General features: G+C 36.9%; 2 protein-coding genes across 3 annotated transcripts; both read left to right on the top strand.

Annotated features, from left to right (window-relative positions):
• Positions 1-7,322: 7,322 nt before the first annotated feature.
• Positions 7,323-8,515, top strand: LOC117136292 (ARL14 effector protein). Of its 2 annotated transcripts, XM_033297128.1 has the most exons (3): positions 7,323-7,546; positions 7,612-7,734; positions 8,092-8,515. In XM_033297128.1, exons 1-3 carry the CDS (start codon positions 7,339-7,341, stop codon positions 8,166-8,168), a joined length of 408 nt encoding a protein of 135 aa, XP_033153019.1. In that variant the 5' UTR covers positions 7,323-7,338; the 3' UTR covers positions 8,169-8,515. The 2 variants fall into 2 exon arrangements, with proteins under 2 accessions (XP_033153019.1, XP_033153020.1); XM_033297129.1 differs by lacking the exon at positions 8,092-8,515 and having other exon boundaries at positions 7,335-7,558; positions 7,612-7,956.
• Positions 8,516-15,611: 7,096 nt separating this feature from the next.
• LOC117137958 (ribonuclease kappa) lies at positions 15,612-16,262 on the top strand. The gene is made up of 3 exons (XM_033299721.1): positions 15,612-15,803; positions 15,870-15,989; positions 16,056-16,262. The coding sequence occupies exons 1-3, from the start codon at positions 15,735-15,737 to the stop codon at positions 16,152-16,154; spliced, it is 288 nt and encodes a 95-aa protein (XP_033155612.1). The 5' UTR covers positions 15,612-15,734; the 3' UTR covers positions 16,155-16,262.
• Positions 16,263-26,312: the final 10,050 nt, after the last annotated feature.

Here is a 26,312-nt window from a genome sequence, read left to right as displayed (position 1 = left end):
TTTCACGAATTTATTTTGGGAAATATTTCGAGCACTGGATTATAAAATTTAACTTATTTTCCACTCAAAGGTCCTTTTTTCGGATAATTTTGTATCTTACCGAGTGCGCCAGTAAAATTAGTTGTGATATTTTTGAGTCGAACTAATGTCCCATCAGTTGACTAAGGACAACGCTAAGAAATAAAAAATTATCGGAGAAATAGTTTTCACGTCTTTATTTTTTTGATCTCAGCTTAAGACTTAAAATCAAATGTAAATTGGATTGAGGAGAAGATTCTTCAGATTAAGAGAAGATTCAAAGAGAGGAGTCAAATCTGCTTAGGTTAGGCTTTAGGATGTTTACAAGAACGACTCAGTGCCGCTGCCAAAGAATTCCTTATTAGAAACGGATGCTGCGCAGCTGGGATACATTATGGAAATCACTCAAGTACATTACTGTTTAAAGTTCTTTGAAATAATTGAAGCGGCCGGTTTGTATAGTGAATTATCCATAAGTTAGTAACTCCAAAGCTCTATTTTAGTAGAACTCTAAAATTCAAAGGCCATATTTAAAAATCTCTAGACCGAGGCTTGAACGTCTATCAATCCAGATCAATTATTTGAGTTTAGTTTGATACCTTCTTAAAAACGGTCGGTGACTTCAAAATATAATTCATTCAGATATTAAAAATTTTATATTTTTTAACTTATGAATATTGCAAACTCTTCATAGGCGCTCACACTTTTGAAAAATATTTTGATATAAAAATATCAATATTATAAACTTTTATAAATTTGACAAAAATCTGTTTGCCCGCCCACTCTAACGCCTTAAAAACGCCCAAAAATGCCACGTCCACATTTTTGAAATTTTTTTGGATATTTTTTCATAATTTAATTTGTAAATTTCTATCGATTTGTGTCAAAAAACTTTTTGCCACGCCCACACTTACGCCTACAAACCGCACAAAACTGCCCCGCCCACACTTTATGAAAATTTGTTGGATATTTTTTTAAATTTTTGTAGTCCACCTTTTCATAAACCAAGCACACGCCTGGCCTAATTGACATTAGTCGATATATGGACTAAAAATTTTTGTTTTGGGTCCATAAATATCATCAACCCGTGTTATTCCGTCCAAAGAGCACCACTTACAGTGACACAACTAAAGGACTTAACTTTTAACTTTGAGCCATTTAAGTGTAGTACCTTATCGCGGCACCATATTTGAAAGCTATCTAGATCGTATTGTAAGTCCAAATGGTACCATATTTCTTTAAACTGGAAGCATAATTTAACATCGTCTTCGTAAATAAGTACTGTCGTTAATAAATATGGTAAAAATAAGCGGACCGAGAAGGCTCCCTTGTGGGACAACGAATGTGACCCGGGGAATGCAAGATAGAGATTTTTTAAAGACGGCCCGTTGCGTCCTGCTATTCAGATAACTTAAAATCCAATTTAGAAGATCAACAGGGAAACCTAATAAATCAAGTGTGCTTACTAGAAGAGAAAGACTAACGGAGTCAGATGCTTTACTAATGTCAATGTACATGACATCTTTTTAAAGATTGTTTTTGAAGCACTGTATTTCAAAAGAAGTTAGCTCCAATAGGTTAGTGGTTGTTGATCTTCGTTTCAAAAGACAGTGCTGACATAGTGATATAATTGAACTACAAAAGTGCTGTAAATTAGCAGTAATAAAATTTTAAAAAAGCTTATGGATATCCGACACTTTAAGGATTGCTCGTAACTGCTTGCATCCAATTTGTTACCTTTTTAATGGAGAGGAATCACAAAGGATTCCTTCCATATATGGAGGAAGATTCCAAAGATAAGGTTAACAGTTTCAGTAGAGTCTTTCACATGGCTTCCGCACAGAATCTGGGCACACAGCCAGGGATTCGGTCGGGACTTGGCGAATAGACAGGCTGAAGTTCGTAAATCACTGACCATTCATTTAGAGTGGGAAAATATATTAAATTCGACTTTGACGACTTTAAGAGTATGGCTGTTTGCAATTTGGTAACGTGGAATATTTGGTTTGAAAAACTTTGTAAATTTCCTGATCAGTGGTATTTTCAAAAAATAGCGAGGAAGGGTAAGAAATTGTTTGGCGAACTGGAACGTACAGTACAATAGTTCTTGTAACACTGGGCATTGAGCACAGTAAAATTTTACCGAGCACTTTAAAATTTAAAAAGGTAGACCGGTATTTTTAAATTTTGTATGAAGGCTGAACTTTACATTTCTTAGGTGTGTCAAGTCTTTAGTAAACCAAGGAGGCGTATTAGAGATTGACGGAATGTAAATCGGAACGCAATAGCTTAAAAACAAGAGGGAATGCTATATTCGAGCTCCCCGACTATCAGATACCCGTTACTCAACTAGTGCGAATGCCAACCCGAAATTTCATAATTTTTTTGGGAATCTATTAGATGAGAAAAAATTTAAAAATTGTTAATAAGTGTGGGCGTGACCAGTTTGGCAGCTTTAGAGCGTTAAAGTGGGCGTGGCAAATCGTTTTTCGGTGAAAATTTACACGACTAATAAAATTATGAATATGTATCAAAACATTTTGCAAAAGTGTGGGCGTGGCAGTTTTGGGCGGATTATGGGCGTAAGAATGGGTTTACATTTTTTGGTGGTTTGTGCGCTGCCTCTATGTCTCTAGAAACTGTATGCTTTCTCTTTGCTCTCAACTTTCAAGCTTTTACGGACAGAACATGGTCAGATCGACTTCCTTCTACCTGTATTATACTTTTTAACTTTATATTATCAGCTTTTAATATGTTTGAAGTTGTGCACAAATAAAAGGGGGATTCCTTAGCAAAACGAACGGAGTTTTAATAATTATGTATACAAAAATAATTTGTAAGGAATTTATTAATAATCCACGACGAGTTTTGGCTGGTGGTTGTCAAGGGCATGCCTCTAATTGCTTAAATATCCTTAGTACAGCAAAAGTCTCATGCAAGGTCGGAGGTGTCTTAATTATGGACAGGTCACGATGCAATTTATGAAATTAAGAGTGAGTATTTTTGCTTTCTGAAGTCGATTTGCTGGGTTACGTTTTAAGGTGAAGTCCCACCTGGGAAAACGGCTGCGTATACGCGTGTCCGATACCCGGGAGGTCTTTGGGTGCAGAGTAAAGAGGAGGGATCGTCTGGTACGTGGGAACTAAAACAGTCGTGGTTTTGGTTGTTTATGTCAAAACGCACGAAAGCGTCAGCGCCACGCATCGATTGCAGGCGTCCGCGATAACTCGCTTCTGTTTCTCTATAATTTGGCAAAGACACTAGAATAACAAGATGAGTAACACCATACGATTTTTTGGCACACGATTTTTTCGGCGTGGCTTTAGAGGTGGCTCCAGGTTCTCTCGAATTTTTGTTCAAGAGCGAGAGAGCGGAGAGCGCTACAGCTAACAGGTCTTTTCTACGCATAAAGTGATAGCAGACAACTGCATGTGTGCACACGTATGCTCATGCATTACAAATTTGACAAAATATGCCCTTCACCTTAGAAATCCTTAGACTTTAAATCTATATTATTTTCGATCAATTGGCAACCAAGTAAAAAATCATTGTTTTGTATTGCCCTAACGTTATTATTATTTAAATATTGCTTAGAAATAGTAATAGCCGAATCTATGTACAAAAGATACCAAAATAAATTTCACAAATGACTTTATATTTAAATATTTTTCTATAGAGTATAAATTAATAAGGCAATGATTGTTGAGTGCTTGTGTCCGCACTTCGTGCCTCCAGATATGACTTTTGCAATAAACAGTTTTCATATTTTTATTTATTTTATAAATTTTCATTTTCTACTACGTATTATTTTTATGAAATATTTATTTCTCAATGCATTGCCTTTTTTTTTGGAAAATTTATGTTTTATATTACAGTATATATTTGCATTTGCTTTAATTATTTAGAATATTTATTCGCTTCAAATATTTATTGTGACTGATCTTGAGTACAATATTACTGCACGCAGGCAGCCAAATTACATGCTAAAGGGAATCTCACAATAAGAGAAAAAAAGCTTTTGGTTACCGCGACCAAAAGAGGGAGACACAGTGCATTGACCTTAATACATACATATTTTCAACAATAATGTAGGTAAATGACCCATTTTTATTATTTAAAATTCAAATTAGATTCAGTGAAATATTTCAATTTGATATTTTTAAAAAGCGCTCAATTTTGGGTGAAAAAAAAGAGCTCCAACTTTATGGTTTTCCTTTTAATTTCTCTTAATCCTTTTGCTTAATGTTGACTATACGCAGAGCTCCTCGTTTTAGAAATTTTCGCTTTATAACCGAGTTTACGTTCAATTATAGTCGTTTTTTGCAATAGTAAAGTAGTGAAAAATATGCTCGAAGGTTATATAAATATAGGACACCATTAATTATTAACATAAATATAAATATGTAAACGGTAGCTAATTCGAGCGGCGATATTAACAAACGAATATTCAAAAACTTTAAAATTATAATTGTCAGGGCGTGAAGTTTTAATTATTATTTTATTTCATCATATTGCTACGAAATTGGTCAAAACTCCAAATAAGTAAATTTGATTATTCGATCAGAATTGATTTCGGCCCGAAAATCGTCTTCCAGCACACGTACGCACACATATACACGTTCTCGTCTTTGGTTTTTACTCACAGAAACAAGCAAATTCTATTTTTAGACTTCTTACGCTCTCAGTATAAGCGAGCGGACAGAGAGCAATTTTCGCCGTCACCAAAAAAGTGGCTACATATTGCTATTGCACCTGCGCTTTGTAGCTGACGACTTGTACTAAATGTTCGTGGGCAGGGTTGGTTTGCCTCTTGATCACTAAATGGCACTAGGGATAAAGTCTAGAGATTTCTTTCCTGAGGTTCTGGATCGTTATCATTGACGGTATCCTTAGCTTGTCGTTGACTAACGGCCGTGGGCTGTTATTGAATGTTGCTGTTGCTTAGCTGGTGCATATTTCGATCGGTGGAGTGCTTGCGATCGAATGGCCAGAATGTTGCCTGATTGAGGGCGGTTAAAAGCATTTTTAAAAATTCCAGTTCTCAATCATTTATATAGATAACTAGCGGAGTTCCAGCCCCACCACTTTTGTCTAGGATAAATAAATGCAACGCTGCTGCTGTTAGAAGCTACTGCTTTATTCTCGGCGTCAATTCCGTCTCTTGTTAATTTAAAAACCTCATGTTAATCAGTCACAAATCGTGATTCCGGCAATTGCCGTATCTGGTCCACCGATTCAGACAGAATCTGGTGATATTGATTTCCAACCGAATTGAGTACTAAGACTAATTAAGTTTTAAAAAATGCATTAAGTTATGAAAAATTAAGGTGGAAGAGTGGGCGTGGCAAATAGTTTTTAGTGCAAGTCGATAAAAATTTACAAGACTAATAAAATTGTGAAAAAATATCAACTCATTTACCAAAAGTGTGGGCGTGGCAGTTTTGTACGGTTTGTGGGCGTTAAAGTGGGCGTGGCAACATGGGTCAACAAACTTGAGTTGCATATTTGTCTCTAGAATCTTTGTGCTTAATCATCTAACTTTTCTAGTTCCTGAGATCTCGACGTTTATACGGACAGACGGACATGGCTTGATGGACTCGGCTATTGATCCTGATCAAGAATATATATACTTTAAATAGTCGGAAACGCTTCCTTCTGCCTTTTACGTATGTAAAAGTTGAATAGTATTTTTCAACGAATCTAGTATACCATTTTACTCATGAGTAGCAGGTATAAAAATAATGATGGCATCGCAATAGCGAGGCGAGAGCTTGGAGGCTAACGAAGGTAATTTGCATAGAAGTTATTGCCCTGCAATTGATTCTCTAACATCTTGTGGTTCTACATAGTTCTGCATAGTCTCCGCTGCCATCAACGCCAACGAACTGTTAAGCGCGACATCAATACTTCTCCGCTGCGCCGCGGCCGACGCAACTGCGCCGCTGCCGACGACTTCACTTGATTGCTAGGGACTTAGGGAAACATTTTGTACACTAGCTTTAGTTTCAAATGATAAATTGCAATAAACGGTCGCTTGCGATCTTCAAAATAAAATCAATTAACTGTAATTATTAACTTAGATAACACATGCTGCACCTTAGCAAAGTTGTACTGTGTCTACAAAGTTAATATGTAAACAAATTACAATACTAGGAATGGCTGGCGGCAGAAACACTGAATATTTTTAGTTCCTATATAGATAAATGATCGCTTAGAAGTTACGTATTTAATTTAGCTTAAATTCGTGTAAGTGTAATGTGAAAATGTGGGTGGCGTAACCGCAGCTAAGCATTACTAGTTGCAACACGTTTATAAAATCTTCTATTTTAAAGCCTCTGCAACTAAGTAATACAATAAAAAATATATTAAAAGCTGATACTCATTGGCAAAACAAGTATGTGTTAAATAGATGTGTTAAACTAGAAATACGTAAAAGTGGATATCTGAAATTATAATCCATATGCGTATGAGGTTTTGTGGTATATGATAGCGTACATGTATTCCAGCAGATGGTTTGACATAGAATTTGGTATTGACGTTATAGATATACACAATAAATGGTTTTGTAGAATTTGTGGTATTTCATTTGAATTTCTTGTCTTGTGAAACTGTAATGCCCTGATATTGAAAAGATAACAACAACGTATAGTGCGCTGAGTATCTTATTTTGTTGATTATACATTGTTGTTTACATGCCGCCTCCGAAACAATTGGCACAATTAGTTTTTGGCAGTTTTGGGCGGATTTATGGTGTCGTGGCAAACAGTTTTTGGGCAAATCGATAGAAATATACAAAACTAATAACGTTATGAAAAAAACCATAACACTTGGAGTGTTAGAGTTAGAGTAGGCGTGGCATAAACATATTTGGCAAATCAATAGAAATTTACAAGACTTATATAATTATGAAGAGGAATATCCAAAAAAAAATACAAATAGAGTGCGTTTGCCTGTTAACCTACCTTCAGTGAATCTGAATACTATATACTCCACGAGTAACGGATATAAAAATTAGGGACATAGTCTCATGTAATTTAAATGTTGGCTTGGTATTTTGGGATGCTTGGTATGTTTGCTGATATAATTAATTGATTTCTATTGCTTGAGGTATCCCCTAGTGCAAAACAAACCAATTATATAATACGATTATAATATGTTCCGAGAGATGGTAATTATCATTGATTAAATCAATGACATAACGTGGCACAATTGAATCGTACGTTCAGTGTAGACACCCTATAAATATAATAATACGGCAGTGTGTGCACTCTATAATTGCACCCTATTAGCGTGGTTTAAATTCATTTTTGAAACGAGGGTATGCATTTTAGTATAAGAATATCTCGCCAAGATATGAAGCCGTATTTAGATTCAGATTATTCCATTAGTCGCAACTTGCGTCAGAGACATAGAAAACAGGGAGTTTCTAATGAATACTCACATCATTTAGATTCCGAAAATAAAAAAAAAGGCAGAAAGAAATGTCAAAATGGCGCATATGATGAATACGGAAATATTCGCTCAAACGGTATGGACATTTGTAAGTACAAATCACTTTTTACAAGGTTGAAATTAATAAAACCCGTATTTCAGGCGACTGTATGAATCAAGAATGTGATGGTTGCTGGTATAATTGCCGAAGTTGTGGGTCTACCAGGTGTGGTCCCCAATGTCGCTCGAATCGAAAGTTTTTTTATGAGGACATTACATATGACGGTAAAGATTTAAATATTCAAAATAAATATATATCAAGATAAAGTTAAACAAATCACATGTATTATTAAAATATTTGTAACTTAATTTAAGTATCCATGAACAGCCAAACGAGCATTAAACTATCATTCAGACGAAACACATCACATATAAAAATTCTCAATTGATTCAGAAAAATACATCATTGTGCTAATTGAAAGGAAATGATTAAAAAAATAAAGTTAATTCTTCTGCAGCTATGATGATTCTTTCTAAAATGTACTTATTCTGGGTGATTTCTCAATTGTAATTTATTTTCATTATTACTAATGTAATGTAATAAGTAAATTTTTGATGGTATAATTATTTATTCATTGATAGTGTTGGACCTACAATGGGGCGGTTCGATTCGCGAAATGGTGCGATATTGTCCTCTGCAGAGGACCGTGTGCGAGTGATAGTAGAAAAGTGCTGATAACCTAACACGGAGTTAAGTTCATAAGCAAGGCGTTCAAGAGGTTGCTATAGGAGCTGGGGAGCGACACAATCAAACGGCTTCATACAATCCACAGGAGTACCCAACGAAAAGCGCCAATAGTACCGTGAAGAAACTAAGGGAAATGTACAAGCTGGTGCGGTGAAGTATAAAATCTCGCCGTTACCGGTGAGCTGTATCCTGGAGCAAACGATATCGTAATGGAGAACGGCAAACACATATATAAAGGCCGGAACTGGAGCGCATACCCGTACCGGCTCACATACACAGATGTGAATTTTGTGGGAGGCATATGCACCTACCTGAGATGCAGGCGGTCACAACGCGTTAGTGAAGAAGGGGAGAAACTATACTGGCAGGAACGTCCGGAACCGGTCTCGGGGTCCCGCAGCCAGCAGAGGTCTCAACAGATGCCCAGGAGTTCAATTATTGTGTTATAATTTTTCTTGTCCTATTAAAATTTTTGTACACTAACCTTCTTATATATAAAATTAAAAAAAACAAGAAAAAAATAATCAAGAACCACAACAAGTAATAAAACCCGCACAAAACCAGTGCCTACATTATACCAAATACATTAGAATAACAAGATGCGTAACGGCCATATACATTGGTTTTACACTATGATGCAGCCACTATTTTCGGGCCGAAATCAATTCTGATGGAAGAAACGAATTTACATGTTTGGAGTTTTTTATAGTTTTTAAAATTGTATTTTTCTTTCTTTTCTGCTATTGTCTCAATGACAAGTTTTATTTGTAAGTCTCTGTGTATATTCTCGTTCCGAAGATACCATGGAGCTCCAGTAATGATTCTCAGAATCCTAGACTGTGCTCGCTGTTTAGACTGAGGTGCGTCGTCTTGGCCTCTATGTATTTCCGCCAGGTGAGCCGCTTGTTCAGATGAATACCTAAGTATGTTACGTTATCAGCTTGTGCGAGGCGCGTCTGGTTCATTACCAAGGGCGGCAGCTTTGTTTGTTTATGGTAAATGTTACCTGTTTGCACTTTTCTTCATTTACTCGTATGCGCCAATCTGCAAGCCAATGTTCTACACAAGTTAGTTGGCGTGCTAGTTGCATCGTATTTTTTACTGGGCATCTGGATCGACTTGTCATCAGCCAATTTGGATATCGTTAGCTGGTAGTTTGTTGGGATGTCCGCCGTGTATAGGGTGTGTCGAATTGGGCCCAGAACACTTCCATGAGGCACTCCGGCTTCTATAGTACAATCGCTTGAAGTGCTTGTACTGCATCTGACCGCAAACATTCTTTTATATAAGAAAAGAGCTGGGCAGTATTCACGGTGTTCAAAGGCAGTGCGAATTTCTGTTGTGATGCGGTTAACCTGTTCAATGACTCCATGTTTTGCCCGAACACCAAATTGGTGCGATGGGAGTGTGTTTTGTGGGTTTTGAGGTGGGGACTGATGCATATCAGCAACACTTTTTCAAATAACTTGGATAGACAAGTAGTAAGCTTATTGGCCTGTTGGATGACGGCTGTGTTTTGTCTTTCCCAGGCTTAGGGATCATATTTATAATTGATTTCTTCCACTTTTGAGGGAAGTATCCAATTTTAGTAATTGCGTTGAAGAGCAAGCAGATTCGTAGAACTGCACACATTGGGAGCTCAATGATCATTTTCGGGGTTATTAAGTCGTAGCCAGGCGATTTTCCAGTATTCAGTTGCTCTTTAATGACTTTCGTTATCTCGCTTGACCGAAATTCTACAGGATCTTGTGGTGCTAAGTCAGATGCAGTTAAAGGCGGGAGAGTAAATGAGTTAGTGGTTGGTTGGTTGGTTACTCTTGCTCTGTACGTGTCACTGCGAGAGCAGTTTCCGGTAGAGTTACGGAGAGGTACACGCGAGTTCCACAACGAGTTCCTTGAGCCTGTGGGGGGATTCTTGATGTACCTTAGTTGTTCGTCCGCTTCTTCTTTCTTAAACGCTTTGGTAAGTCTGCGAGAAGCTGCTTTTAATTTACTCTTTGCGTTATGTGATCTGCGCTCCTGCCACTCCCTTCGATGTCGTCGTTTTTCAAGCACAAGCAGTTCAATATCTATACTTGTCTTGTTAAACTTTATACTGCATACATGGTTTTCTTGTGGAGTTGACGCTTTTGCTGCTGCGACAAGTATTGATTCTATATCACCAGCAAACTGATCAATGTCTTGCTTGGTTTCCAGGGGGCTAGAAAAGCCGGTATGGGAACAAACATATTTTTTGTAAATCTCCCAGTTGGTCAGTTTATTGCTTGTAAGCCTACACGGTCGCTCGATGTGTTGTAGCTGGTACAAAAGATGAAAGAGCACCGGACAGTGATCAGATGAGAGTTCTGGAAATGCCTCAGCTGTAATCATTGATTGGGGTATCCTTATTGTGATGGCAAAGTCAATCAAATCTGGAAGCTTCATTGGATCTAATGGCCAGTATGTAGGCGCTCCCGGGGAAACATAGTTAAGTTGTGTTGCGGTTTGATGATTGAGTTGTACAGCTGTTTTCCTTTAGGATTCGCTATTCGAGATCCCCAATACATGTTCTTGGCATTCCAATCGCCAGCTGCAACAAACCTTTTACCAAACGAGTCAAAAAGTGTTGTGAATTTTTCCTCAGAGATTGTTAAGCGAGGTGGGCAATAGACATCAGCCAGATTGAGAGCACCGTTATGGCATTGGAGTTTTATAGAGGTACATTGTAAGCAGTCTTCTTGCCAATTACCAAGAAAGTGGTGCTTAATTCGCAATCGTATTAGTATCCCAGTGCCTCCATGGGCCTTGCCATCCGGGTGATTCGTAAAGTAAAATTTATATCCTGGTATTTGGAAGTTGTACTTTTTGGTAAGGTGAGTCTCTGAGAGTAGCATAACGTCAATGTTTCTGTCGGCTAAGAACTGAGCAAGATCTAGCTTGTGCCGCGAAACGCCATTAGCGTTCCAGGTAGCTATTATTAAGGGAGTCATTATCCTGTTCTAGAAGAAACGAGCATTGGAATAAGGATGTTTTGGTTCCTGATAAGCCCTTGCATAGTTTCTTGCATGAAGGTCATGAAGTCTTTCATGGTTTGCTGCATCGAGAGCATAATCGCTTCAACGCCAATTACTTGGATCCCTGATTTTAGTACACTTGCAAAGGAAGAATTTGGCATTGTTTGGTGGCTGGCAGACGAAGGGATGTAAGTTGTAGTCGGTTCCATTACTTTGTGAGTTGTTGGTGTGATACGATCTCGAGCTGAATCCACTCGTTTGTTTAGGCGACTCTTGAGTTCCTTGTAAACAATGCATCCTCGCTAGTTGGCTGTCTGTTTTTCGCCACAGTTGCTGCATAACTTAATTGAACTGTCGTTTTTATTCTTAGGATAGTTAACAGTACTGTGGGCATCGCTGCAAACGACGTAGATGCATTTTAGGGTGCAGTACGCTTTGGTGTGGCCATATTCTTGGCAGTTGGTGCATTGCACAGGTTGCCTGCGCTTGTGTGGCTCTTCTACGGTTATTCTTCGGTGCAGTAGATACTGTAGCTTATATATAGGAAGTACTTCATTTTTGTTGTTTTTCTGACTCGATGGTTCCAGTTCGACCTTAAAGAGGTCGCGATAATTTCGGATGCTGTCACTGATGACTCTATTCCTTTAATGACAACCTCCAATCCTTTGGCACTTTTCAGCTGGTAGGTGTAGTAACTTTTCCCAGCTTCGTCCAGGTACTTCCTCCAGGTCACTGATCGGTGGCTAGACTCATCCTGAGTCTGCACTTTCGTTTCTTGTATGTTACCCTTAGTAAGAGGTATAACATGGAACTTGTTTTATCCGATAATTGCAGCTAGTTTGTTAACCAGCGCACTTGAGGTTCACTCACGATCTCAGTGCGTTCGGGTTCACTTCGTGGAGTCATAAGCATTGGTGAGCAAGACCGCGATCGTTTTCATTCTGCAGGTGCTAGGTCATTGACCGGGTGGGTGATTAGGAACTCGCGGGCGTCAGACACAACGGTTAAGTATGCATTGTTCCGCTGCAAAGAGAGTCGACGCTTGTCTTGCTCTTTTTGCCTCTGAGCGCGCAATTCTCGTTGGTTCATTTTAGAACGATCGATTTGTTCGTTGTCTATTTTGCATAAATGTACATAAAATGTATATCAATTTTACATTGCCAAATATTTATGATACTAACTATTTACTTCTCTAAAAGCTTGCTAGAGTTGAATATTCAGCTGACGATCGAAGTGCACTCACGATAAATGCAAAATAATTTAACTGAATCTAATTTGAATGTTAAATAATAAAAATGGATCATTTACATACCTTATTATAGTGTATTTGGCTAGACCCATGAGCACCGAGAAGACGATTTCTCGAATTTTAAATCTATTTTGGTTTTCTAGAATGCGCAACTTTGTAAAGCGCTACATAAATAGCGTTGTGATATACAAATGCGCTCCATCCAGTGGAATATAAAAGCAATAGTACCACTAAATGTTCTTTTTTTTCAGATCTTGTACGGTTATGAGCCCCGAAATATTAAGAATATCTTGAGCAACGTAATTCAAATTCAGGATCAAATGTTTGATAAGATGACGCGCCGGTGCGAACTTCAACCAGATGATCCCGAGGGATACAGTAATGAATTATGCCAGGAAATAGAGATTTTCCAGGACATTCTGACTGCGAACTAATTTCAATAATATATAATTTTTGTTAGCTTACTTATGCTATTATTATGCATTCATAGTTTTTTTTTGTTCTGTCTAATGTTATAAATACCTTTTTTACTTTTTCTTGCTACCTAATAGACATACTCTCATCAGGCAGAAATGGTGTGTATGAAAAAAATATGTTTATGATGCAGCGTCCTGCCGTCCGCTTATCTGGCCAGCTAAAAGATGATTTGTGTAGGCAGGTGGTAGGGTTTCGGCTCCAGAAGGTGGTCCGGTGCAGGATCAGGATTGGCTATTAATCCTAAGCAATAATATATGGACCTTTTTTGGGCGGAAGCGATTCTTTAACTCTAGAAGCAACGGGTATAATAAGTCTAATTGAGTAATAAATTTCAGCGCCAGGGCTAGCGGTATCTGTTGACGGCGGTAAAGTCCTAACCAATTAGCTAAAAATTCTAATTAAGTCAAAGGAGGTTTCACCCTCCCTACTCTCAGCTACTGGGATGCTTGTAACGTACCCACCGGCGGTATCTGGATCGCCCTCGGGGAAGATGGTGGATTAGGATTCTAACCAACTGCTGCGTGCCGATCGTTCGCAAGAAGTCGAAGAGGACGGGCGAGCTCTAGGAAGCGCCAACATAGCCTGGAGACCCCACATGTGGAGACCGGAGTCCTCTACGCGGAACGACATCGAGCGACAAGTGGTGGCGGCCACCGAAAAGGTTTACCACCACGGCGGAGGAAAAGAGCGAGGAACGTACGTGCGTAGGAAACATTAGCTACCCTTTGAGTTCCTAACCGTAGAGGCTGCGGCCAAGATCCAAAGCGCCAGTAAAACCCTCCCCGTATCGTGCTACCAGGTCCTCAATGAGGACCTATTATTATCGTGCTAGTAGGTCCTCAATGAGGACCTATTATTATCGACTCCAACTCCAACAAATTGATTAAACGTTTTCTTATAAATATAATTTTTTTTTTTTAATTGTAGATTTGTTATCCGCGGCCTGTGGGCGGTCCGTCTCCTAAGCGGATGAGATACGAATCTAATGCTGATCTTCCCTCTGTCATCGTCACCCAATAGATAGGGGTAATTTTTTTTATTATTTGCTGCCTGAGAACATTTGAAAACTTGCGCTTCCTCTATGTCTGCATAGAAGAAAAATAGACAGCACGGGAGAATTCTATAGTCGAGTTAAACGACCTTTAGATACCCGATACACACCTAGTGGAAGTGTGAACGTGAAATTTCATAGCTTAAAAATATATACAAAAACAAAATAGGAACACGAAATGTGTAAAAAGTTTCTTGACAGTGCAAAAAGTGTGTAAACTAGGAATTTGTTGATTATTTTCTTGTATATTTAATATTCCTAATTTGTTTTTCGATTTATAAGTAAAACAAATATTGTCTCATTATATTTTATAAAAAAATTTCGTTTAATAAAGCAAATAACTCTTTCTCTTTATTTTTACCTTTAAAGTCAAAAATTCAAATTATTTCACAGTGTGTAAACAGTTTCTTGGCATACTGTATATATACTCGTATATAATATCAATGTGTGCGAGTAAATAGATAAATTATCTATGAACGCGATTTTGTGCAAGAGAGACCAATTTTGCTGAACATGCGCTGATAGTTAGGAGTGCGATAGCGATACAATAAAACCCTTTGAAGAAATAAGACAAGACAAGGCAAGCTGCACGAAATTAAAGATTGGCAACATTTTTTGAGAAGCCAAAGCAGACGCAGTTAAGCTCTTTTCTCGCCCGCAGTGAGATATCAATAGACAACCATTTTTAAAACTTGGCATCCCAACATATGAGTTTTAGTATTTGATATTCAAATAAAAATTAGTTAAACGATTATGTTCTATTCAAATTTTATAGATTTTTTTAAATAAGACAGTTAATCATGATATAAAATCCCCCTTTCGTAAAATTGTGAATATTAACATACACGTAATTTTGTAACATACGTCGTACATATATGAAAATAAAAATCACAACAATATAAGAATAATTATTGAGTTGATGAATTAATTTCTGTAAAAGTGTGTATTTTTTTACATCACCGGACACTATATTATCGATAACAATAGAAAGAAGGTCAAGCACATTTTAAACTAGCGGTACTCACGAAAAGTATAGAAGCAAAAAAAAAGGGTGATGCATTGTTGTTATTCTATTGCGTTTCTGTTCAGTTAATTTTTTAATTTTGAATCGTTAAAAATTTAGCGACTGCTTTAAGGTTCGTATATTGCAAGTAAGTAGCACAAAATGCAACTATTTCAAAATATTTTTATTTGAAGGTTTTTTCAGCGTTTTTTTCGTTTAGTGTCTTCTTTCTTATATTATTTATTTATATTATATTTATATTATATTTCTCTATTATTTAAATTGGACATCTTTAAAAAAACGCCATTTCCTTGAAAACTGTGAATCAAGTTTTAATGAAACTTTCAGGAAAAATAGTTAATAATTTTATAATAATAATAATAATAATTTGTGACACGGATTTCCCTGTTGTGCGAGTGCATTTGGAAACACGCTTTGCCAAAGAGTGTGTTACCAGGGTAATATGACCAATATGTCTATATATGTATACTTAGATCTTTCTTTTATGAAGAAATCCGCATATGTTCCTATTTCCACCGCTCCCAAATCGTCACTAGCTAACTGAAGCTAGTTTGACGAACATATTCTCTTATCGCCTACATCTGCATCAGTATTTTAAATTTATTTGTGCACAGCCACACAGAAAGTTTGGTCACATGATATGTTCACCTGACAAAATCACAGTTTTCATTGAGGAATTCTGACGAATTGTGTTTTCTTAAACTTTGTTCTCTCATAAAAGCGGTTTAACAAAAATTAAAAAAATGAAAATCTGTGGTCCCAAGCTATCTCTTTGTGGTCTTATTATCTCTGTTTGGGGTATTGTCCAATTGGTGAGTATCCAGGTTCTAACTTCTTCACATTTTCAAAAATTAACCACTTACATATTTATGTTACAGGTTTTAATGGGTCTATTCTTCTACATAAATAGTGTAGCCCTCATTGAGGACTTACCTCTTGAAGAGGAATACCATTCGTTGGAAGATTTTTATGCAGCTGCAAATAGAGCATACAATCAGGTATGTTCTCTATTCACAACATATGTACATACGCCCAATAATGTGAAGTAATTTTTTTTTTTTCAGAATGCCTACAACTGCTGGATTGCCGCATGTATCTATGTTTTGACTTTGTTGCTCTCCGCCCAGCAATTTTACATGAATAGCAGAGTAACTGCTAACTAATAATTTGAAATGTAGTTTCCCAACTACTTACAACTAGTATTGAAATTTTCTCTCCGATATATTTGTTAGAGGTGTTTTCGTTTTAATAAAGTTAAAGTTCAATTTAAATATTACGGCATGCTTAATGTATTAAGGGGCGTTTGTTTGTGTTCTTTAAGCCTCAAAGAAGGCTATTCAATTCATTTTTTTTAGGCTTTATGTGGTCAATGTACTGTTATATATTTTAATTTTTAGAATTAATATATTTTATGTATTATAGTAGCGGTAAGTCAAAACTCCTATAGAGCTACAGAGTCATAAAAGCACTTTTATTAAAGAGGTCAATCTTTTTTCGAAAATCTTGAAAAAAGCCTAAAAGAAACGATATTTTCTTTCTCCACAGTTTCTAAGGAATTTTAACTACGTAAGGCCTATAAACAGAGGTATTTTAAATGCTTCTTACGGTTCTAATGAAATTCTGTGAAACGGATCGACGACGCTTTTGAACATTTCTTGCTTTTTTTTTTATTTTTGTATCGCCATATGACGAGTCTTTAATACAAAAAAAAAAAGGTTCAATGAAGCTGGAGCTTATGAGTATTGAAATAATTAATAAATATATCCCTCTTTGGCATGAATAACTTTATGGAGTCTAACCTTTACTAAATCCTCCAAATTGTAAAGGATCATCTCTTTCCAAAGGTAAGTGATTTCAGAAATCGCCCTCGCGAGTTTTGCGTAACGGAACAGTTTTTTTTTGCGTTTTAAAAGAGACTAGAAGTTATTAATTATATTTAAATCTGGACGTTGATGTGGCCAGTTCAAGACAGTGACGCCAACAGCCTTTAGAACCTTAGCTATAATTCAGTCTTTTTGGTAGGCAGCATAATCTTTATGCAGGATAAATGATCGCCGATCAGCCTATCTCCAGAAGGAAATGCATTTTCGTTTAGGGTCGTTACATATTGCATTGGGTTCATCGAGCCGGAGACAGGGACCAGGTCACCGAACCCTTGTAGCCAACACCATCATGGCTCCCAAGCGAGCCGTATTTTTTGCCTTTTGCGAATTGGCGATCTTACAATAATTGTTTTGTTTTTATACTCTATAACGACTTTGGCTTGTCTAAATGTTCCTTTGCAATTTTCAACCTTTTAAGCTTATATTCATTATTTGCATTGCTCATCGTTTTCGCACTGTTTTTTATCGGTATCAAGCGCAAGCGAGTTTCAAAAGAAGCAGAACATTTCGTGCAAATACAACGGATAGTGTATATCGTCTTTATTTTGCAATACCTTTTCAATTTATTCGTTTACATTTACTTCGATTTAATGTACTTTATTTTATTTATACGCTTCTTATGAAGAGATCAGTCACATTATGCCTAGTAATGCTTTTTCAATGGTTAATTATCTTCGGGATACTAAGGCACCATATATATAATTGTTTGCATTGATATCGATATTTGTTTCCAATATGTGAGAATTAGATCGCTACTAATTAAAGCTTTCCATATTCCCAACGCTGCAGCATAGCGTTTACATTTATTTAAGCTTCTTTCTCTAAGCACTGAGTTATTGGTTTTGCAATTAAATAGTTTATTCGAGTATTTTTATTTTTATTTTGTTTGTATTGAACAGCTTGATGATTTGTCGTATTAAACAGCTTAAATCTTATTTGGATTTGCTCTGGTTTATTGAATACTGATGACACTTACAAATTAGGAATCAGACATTTTTAGGAACTGATTCCAGGTACATATTGATTATGCTGATTTTAGGTCTTTTTCCCTATGTCAGCTTCGTGTCCTTGAGTTGCACTTTTTTCGCCTATTTTAAAAGACATATTTTTTCGAATGTTTAACTAGTTGATATTAAATGTTTAAATCTATCAATCAATCGCACTTTTTTGAGATCAGTAGTGTCTTAGTTTTTTTGAGCTTATAAGCTTTTTTATACCCAATTTTTAGCAATGAAAGACGAATTGTGTGTAGGTTTTTCAAACGAATATGATTTTATTGGTTTTAGAGAGCGAGATTCTGCATCGATGCATATATGCGTAGGTAACGAAAACAATTGACAATGAGCGTCTTGATTGCAGAGCGAGGAACAGAACGCCAAGGCAAAGGTGTAGATGCGAGCAAAGACACTAGAATAACAAGATGCGTAACGTCATACGATTTTTTCGCCGTGGCTCTATAGGTGGCTCCATGCTCTCTCGAATTTTCTTTCACGCTACAGCGAACAGCTCTTTTCTACGCATACAGTGATAGCAGACAACTGCATGTGAAATTTGACAAGTCATCTTTTATCGAAGTATTCATCGGTCGACAAACTTCTTGGAGTAATGGCGTATGTATTACGCGGAAAATCGCAGCAGCCGTCACATCTTACGGTGGAGGAATTAAAGCTAGCAAAGATTGCCGTGGTAAAAACGTATAAAGGATACATTTGTGTAATTGTTTGTATGGCAACAAAAGCGATACATCTGGAAGCTGTTAGCGACCTTTCGTCAGATAATGGAGTGGATAATAGATAATAGAGTGAGAACCTATACTCAGATAATGGAACAAACTTCGTGGGAGCTTCAAGAGTATTGGACAAAGAATTTGTAGCTGCCTTTAAAAACAATAATGAGTTAGCACCTACACTAGAAAAAGAAGGCATCAAGTGGCACTTTATTCCCCGGGAAGCCCCCACATGGGAGGTTTATGGGAAGCCGGTGTAAAATCAGTGAAGCATCCATCACCTTAAACGAGTTATTGGTTAAAAAAGCTTTACATATGAAGAATTTGCATCGCTGCTATGTCAAATCGAAGCAGTGTTAGTCATGAGTCCATTAGTCACTAGTAAGGTGATGGTGAGGACATATTAACGCCGGGTCATTTTCTGGTGGGAAGACATCTAATTGGAGCTGCTGATCATTTAAGACAATCAGCTCTTTGGATAAATGGAAGCTTATTCAACGCATCAGAGGTGATTTCTGGAAGAAATGGAAAGAGGAGTATCTGGTGTCATTGCAACAGCGAACCACATGGCGCCAAGAAAAGTCGAATCTGAAGGAAGGACAGCTGGTTCTTATAAAACATGAGAACACTCACCCTGCAAAATGGCCAATGGGAAGAATCATTAGTATGACTAAAGGACAAGACGATAAAGTCCGGGTAGTCTCGGTTAAAACAAACGATGGGGAAGTAAAAAGTTAGATTCAAACACCCGAATTGAACTCATTAAGTGTACGCACAAGTTTATAGTGTGAATACCCTTTATTTTGGCATTGTTGTTAAATTTTTCTACTATGTTGGTTTCAGTTAAATTCCATGTTGGAATTATATTTGGCTCAACATATTTAATCCATTCTTTAGTGGGGATTTTCATGAAAATGCAAATTGGATTTTTACGTTTAATTATGTTTGTGATTATTTTTGTGATAAAAGATTTTATTTTTATTTTCGAAGTAAGACTTATGGTGCCAGTAATCCAACTAGTATCCGTTCTGATCAGGATAATGGATAACAATAATTGTGTTAATCAGTGTTTGGTTAATGGGTATGTGTGATATGATTAGTAACTCGTTTTCTTTGGGATTACTACAAGTTGATGTTTTAACGTTATTTAATTTTCGTTAGCAAGTAGTTTTGGGTTGAAAAGTCCTAAGCGCGAAAGTTGCATGCCCATCTCTATGTATTTAATGAACTGCATAAGTTCGTATACAATAGTGTAGGTATTATTCTCATACTTTTTAAGTCGTTGTAGTCCGTCGTTCATAAATTGTATAAAATTGTTCATTTCATGAAGTTGTATAGAATTTTCATAGATTGAATCTAATTTTTCCTGAAAATTCACTCGATCATTCTCATCAAGTGGACCAAATAGGAATTTAAAAGATGAACCTATTACGTTTAATAGTCCGTTTTTCTGTCTATTTTTTTTGGTAAAAGTTATTCCGTTTAATTCTTTAAGTAATTTATTATACAGCTATTTCATGCGGGGTGTGTCTGGGTTGTTTTGTTTTTTTTTTTTGTTATTTTAAGTTAAATTATTTTTTAGGTAATGATGTTCAAATGGTGATGGTATTTGAATTGGTTTACTTGAAAAAGGAGATAGCCGTGATTGGTGTCAATGTTGTTTATATGAATTTGTTGTGTGTGGGCTGTCCCAAATAATAGAAGCAACATCATCATTGTACGGACAGAGGGCAATTTTGGTCGTCACCAAAAAAAAGTGGCTGCATAGTGCCAAACCAATGTATGGCCGTTACGCATCTTGTTATTCTAGTGTCTTGTCTTTGGTGCGTGAGAGAGGGGAGCTTCGATAACGAAGATATTGCTTCACAGCTGAGGCGCCGCAAAGTTTAGATGTTATGAAGTTGGCATGTTTACAAAGTATAGACTTAGGAATTTCTGGCGGCTGCGTAACCCGACATACTCCCCCGTTGGAAGTGGCTTTCAACAGAATTACTGGCAGCAGACACAGCTTCGTCAATACTCCTTCGCCCTTAGCACAGCAACTCGACTCCATCTCTTCATAATGCCGGCTGCGCTTGTCGACCGCTGGTCCGCAGCTTTTCGCACATCACAGTTCCGCTGCCTGTCTTCATCCTCATCTTCCGCCAGCAGAACAGACTGCTCCTCTATTTCCCGTTCTGTATGTATCTCTTTGCCAACTATATTCAATAGCTGCTGTGGCCACTTATACGAAAATTGTAAAAATAACAAAACTTGCTACAACTGCAGAGAAGACTGCCACCTTGATCCAAACACTACCGAAAAGTGTATAAGACCACCTCAAGCCCTCACAACGCCATTAACAGAAGATGCTCCGCAGAATGAATTTAAAATCACAAACAAAAAAGCGAAAACAAAACTGACCTAACAATTCTTAGGACTCGTAAAACCAAAAAGACGGACAGGGCTAGATCGACTCGGATATTGATTCTGATCCAGAAAATTCTGGAATAAAATTTAGCAATTGTAAGCGAATGATTAACAATTTAAAAATATTCTAATAAACAATGTTACGGATCGCGAGCTATGTACATACATATGTATGTATGCGTACATAAATGTGCTTATTTAAGTATTTGCTTTGCTCTGTCCGTCGGTCCTAAAACATGTGAATTGGCGCCACAACTTACAGTAAATACGTACATACATAAGTACATATGTAGAAATTAGGTTTTAGTAGGTAGGTAGGTGGGTAAATATATATTTTTAAGAAGTGGGCTAACAAAATTAATTATTTTTAATGGGGGCAAACGAGAAACTTTTTTTTTCTTGAAAGGGTGGGCAAACGGTTTTAATTGAAAATATTTATTTTTTAGAGGTGGGCAAACGATAAAATTGCTTTGAAAGGGTGAGAGACCGTTTTTTTTATTGAAAATATTTATTTTTAGGAAGTGGTCTAACGAAATTAATTATTTTTAAGGGTGGGCAAACGTTTTTAATTGAAAATATTTATTTTTAAGAGACGGGCAAGCGTCATTTTCTCTAAAATTGCCTTTTATGTCTTATATTTTCTAAAGTATAGTTTTTTTTTAAATTCTAAAGGGTCTAATAAAAAGTCTACTTTTTGATTTTCGAACTTTTTCGAACTTATAGATCTCATTGGACGTGGGCAAAAAACTAATTGGTGGGCCGACATGGTATAACAATTCCAGCTTTATATCACAAAAATTTCAAAAATTCGATTTTTCCGAAACCAGCTTTATTGAGCAAACACTGGCGACAACCACTTATGGTTGCATGAAGCAGACGACTTTTCCATGAATTTTAAAACAAACAAACTTTTTCTAAATACATCAATAAACTTCGGAACTCCCAATAGGTCTGAGAAATGTCACTTTGGCCCTCTGACGCTTTCGACACATGGTTGTTTAGCCCAAACAATGTAACCGATTCTTGGATTCCATCGCCTTCTCCACGGGTTGTAATGTCTGGCCAGGCCTAGGGAAACTTTTTTCAGCTCCTCCACACTATCTCAAAAATCTCTTTCTTTGCTTCTATTTATTGAATCTTCTTGTATAAGAACTAACAATAAGTTCAAAAGCTTAACGATAACAAATTTTTGTGAACAGTTTTTCTATTTTTGTTCTGCTAGACGTCCCTAAAAATTTCTTCACTGGGCTGGTTCTCATTTCGTCGGAGACGGGATCGACTGCTGAGCTCTGGTAGACCCCTCGCTAGATGGTTAAGGTGCGATTTCTCGCAGCTTGCTATGATATTTTTCTAAAGTTCCGTAATTGCATCGATGACTGGACATTGCCTCTTGGGAAATTTTTATTCCGAAGGTATCGCTATGCCCCCGTGATATTCTCAGAATCTTTGATGGTGCTCCTTGTATGATGTCAATATTGCTGTTGCTGGCATTTCCCCATAGCTGTGAGCCATAGGTTCAGATAGGTTTCAATATAGAATTATAGAGTAAGACCACATGGTCTGAACAGAGAGATAGCGTTGATGAGCCAGTGTAAGTAGTTGGGTTAGAGTTTAAGATTAATTATTTTGGCTTGATTGTGCCTGTAGCTTGGATTGGGGATCTTGAACGGCTGAGAAGAGCTGTGGCGAAATGCGGAATGTGGCAGGAATCCTCTTGTTTGGAATCCTATTGTTTCAGAACGTTAGCCAATATCCGTGTGACTATTTTTAGCCTTTCTTTTGCAGAAGGAGATATAGAAGAGATCCCTATTTGTACGTTAGTCTTATTCGGACTAACAGTTGTAATTTTAGGTGGTGCAGTACGAGCTGCTGCTGCAAGAATGGATTCTAGTGCACCTGTGCAGCTCTCTATATTAGATTCATTGTTGAGTTTTTTGACAATGTGTAAGCTTATATATTTTGTATACCTGATCCAGTTTGTTTTGTGTGAAGTCAATTTGTAAGGAGAGCTGGGGGAGGTGAATTAGTACCCGCGAGTGACAGGTCTGGCAAATATTAAGCTCTAACCAGGCTGCGAGATATAATTTTCGTAACTGCGAAGTAGATCAAGTCAGGCAGCGTTAGATTGGGCGTGGAAAAAAGTTTTTTGTCAAATCGATAAAAATTTACAAGACTAATAAAATTATGAAAAAATTTCGAAAAATTGTTCAAAAAATGTGGGCGTGGCAGTTTTAGTTGGATTTAGTGGGCGTGGAAACAAAAACTTGCGCTGAGTCTTTGTGTTTAAAATCTGTATGCTGAATCTCAACCTTCTAGCTTTTATAGTTCCTGAGATCTTGACGTTCATACGGACAGACGGTCAAACGGACGTAGCTTCCATGATCTTTGCCGTTTATAATTTAAAAATAAAATTTTGTTCGCCATTAAATTGATAACTTATCCTAATTTTTCTCAGTGTATTTCGTGGGTCATTTCCAATAAACATTTTTTTTTTGTAAAGAAAACTCATTCTAATTTTTCACTCCTCGGCGAAAGATCGATATCCTGGCGCAGATGAGATGAAATGAAAGCGTGGCGAATACTTTGAAAATGTACGAACGCACAGATACTGACACTCGAATTTCGAAACAAACAACTTTAAACAGATTGAAAATGTACTCATCTTAGAAAAATAATTAGATTAGGTTAGTTTATATAAAATAAGAAAAAGTAAGTACTAAAAGGAATTTAATTTTAATAAAATTAAAAAATACAAAAGTGATGTAAACTGGAGACTTAGTTTACATCACTTTTGTATTCGGGTAAACATTTTTATAACTTATTGTATAACCTTGTAATATATAATTTAAATAAAAATAGTAAGTACTAAGAGGAATTCAATTTTAATAAAATTAAAAAATACAAAAGTGATGTAAACTAAATCTCCTCCTCAGGTACACATATATATAACCTTGTAATATTATATTTAAAAATGCAACTTCATTTCTCTCAGTGCAGAATAGCGGTTCGGTGATCGAGACCCTGGGATTTGTATTTAAATTAATTGCCAGAAAATTGTATAATTAAAAGAGAACCCCAAAGTGAGGTTAAAAGCGCGGGTGAAAATAGTGGGGTTATGGGACAAGAATACACAGTGAGAAGTTCCTGATGAAGTGAACATAAAAAAAATAAAAAATATAAATGAAAATGCTTGATGAACCCTGTCTGACCTAAGCCTAAAACGGAAAAAAAATCACCGAGCCACCATTCTGCACTGAGAGAAATGAAGTTATATTTTCCCATCTATAATATATTTATCAGCCTATTCCCTTCGCATCCATTTAATTATAACTTTATATTATTATCATAACTTATAAATTGAATAACTTCTATATTTTTTTTTTTTGAATTCACGACAAAAAACAAAAACCCTTTGCCTTATATCTCCTCAACTTACTTTAGTTTGTATTTATTTATGTACTTATTTAATTTATTATATATTTATTATTAGTTATATATATGTTGTTAATTATAAGTCACCACCATGAATACAGAAAACATGAATTTCTAAAAACTTAAATACTGAATTCGGCTGATGTGTTTCCGGACATAGGGTACCAAACGGGCTAATAGAGCTCTTAATAGATGCTCTTAAGGAAAGCGGTAATACGTAGGGTAGGCACTCCGCGAACACGATTACACCAGTTTTTCGTAGACAACAAATTCTCAAACTTTTCCTTCTCTTCTAGAACTGTCTCCTTCCGAATATATTAATTTGCTTCTTTTGATTTTGTATACTAGTTCCTCTATTCTGTTGTTGCAAGCACGCTCAATTCTTGATCTTATTCATTTATGTCTGTAGCGAATAGCTATCTGTACAAGCAAGACTACCACAGCCAACGCCATTAGCTGGAGCCGGACTATAAAGCGAGCACCCTCAAGTACAGGTTCCCTTGCCTTCCATCAATTTATTTTGTGACACGTTCCAAATTTATTCACAATGTTTATTTGTGAACGCCAGGGTTTGGAAAAACAACATTTTTAGAAAGAAGAAAGATCTTTTTAGTGTTTCAATTGATCAAATTATTTAGTTTTATGGGGAGGAGAGTGATAAGCCTAATTTTAATAATACTGAATACTTTAAAGGCGATCTTAAAACCATCGAAAATGAAACTAATATGCCTATTCGTTTGATACTGCACGACTTGATGACTTTGCTTTAACAAAATGGAAACTGTTCACTAAAGGTTTCCATTACCGAAATTTATCTGTTATTGTAGTTACTCTAAATATATTTCACAAATCATCGTATACCAGAGATATTTCACTTAACACTAAATAAGTAATTACATTAAAAAGTTTTCGCGACAAACTTAAATTTCAATGTGTGGCAAGACAAATATATCTAGAAACCCCTATGGAGTTATTCAGAATATATAAAGAAGTCACACAGCAACCACACGGGTATTTACTTATTGATCTCACTCAGGGAATAAACGATCCCTTAAGATTTAGATCAGAAATTTTTAAAGCGGAATATACAGTTGTTTAGAATAGTTTAGAAACATATCTTAAAACTCCTCACAAATCCGAGTGCATGGGGAACGGCTAGCAGCAGCGAAGTCGTCTGGAATGCGAGAAGAGTCAAGGGCGGTCAGGTCGAACGGGAGGTTATGGACTTCGGAAAGCGGAGAGGCCGTGAACTAACGGTACCGCTCTGAACCTTGTACTCGAGCTGGCCAAGGGCACGAAGGTCGAACGGTGCGGACTTTGGGCTCGCACAAAGAGGATTCACCGTGAACTAACAGGACTTTTTAAACGAGCGGGACGTGCGCTAAAGGGGAATCAACGGGATCCCCGCGGTCCGTAAAGGGACCGTGCAACACGCTAGGAGCCATACGTACACAAGGATATTCGAGAAGAGGACGGCGCGAGTCACGCGGTCAGGACGCGGCTGCGCAGTCAGACAGTCGGAACATAGTCCGAAAGCGACAGTAAGTTAGAACGCAAGGCGAAGGTGACAGTATTCTAGAACGCGCCGAGAAGGTCGCAATCAGCTGGAATGTACGGAGAATGGCACGGTCAGTGAAAACAGACAGGATTGTATTCATTTGCTTTGCAAATAAAGCGATGCACTTAGAGCTTATTAAATTTATCTATACAGTTGCTTTCTTGCACGTCCTAAAACGGTTAATGTGCACAAGAAGGAGCCCACGAAAAATTTGGTCCGACAATGCAACTAACTTTGATGGCGCAAAGAGCGATTCGCTTGAAGTGAGGCGTTTATTTCTCAGCGATGACCAGGAGCTTTGCCTGGCGGAGAA

Source organism: Drosophila mauritiana, chromosome 2R (assembly GCF_004382145.1).
Source record: "Drosophila mauritiana strain mau12 chromosome 2R, ASM438214v1, whole genome shotgun sequence".
NCBI lineage: Eukaryota > Metazoa > Arthropoda > Insecta > Diptera > Drosophilidae > Drosophila > Drosophila mauritiana.
This window is presented reverse-complemented; position numbering and strand designations above follow the sequence as displayed.

What these genes read in the sequence shown, in the direction of transcription:
- LOC117136292 (XM_033297128.1), top strand. Translation starts at nt 7,339, where the DNA reads ATGCATTTTAGTATAAGAATATCTCGCCAAGATATGAAGCCGTATTTA. An exon ending in CGGAAATATTCGCTCAAACG is followed by an intron (nt 7,547 to 7,611) that starts GTATGGACATTT and finishes CCCGTATTTCAG; the next exon opens with GCGACTGTATGAATCAAGAA. An exon ending in TGAGGACATTACATATGACG is followed by an intron (nt 7,735 to 8,091) that starts GTAAAGATTTAA and finishes ATTCATTGATAG; the next exon opens with TGTTGGACCTACAATGGGGC.
- LOC117137958 (XM_033299721.1), top strand. Translation starts at nt 15,735, where the DNA reads ATGAAAATCTGTGGTCCCAAGCTATCTCTTTGTGGTCTTATTATCTCT. An exon ending in TTTGGGGTATTGTCCAATTG is followed by an intron (nt 15,804 to 15,869) that starts GTGAGTATCCAG and finishes TTTATGTTACAG; the next exon opens with GTTTTAATGGGTCTATTCTT. An exon ending in CAAATAGAGCATACAATCAG is followed by an intron (nt 15,990 to 16,055) that starts GTATGTTCTCTA and finishes TTTTTTTTTCAG; the next exon opens with AATGCCTACAACTGCTGGAT.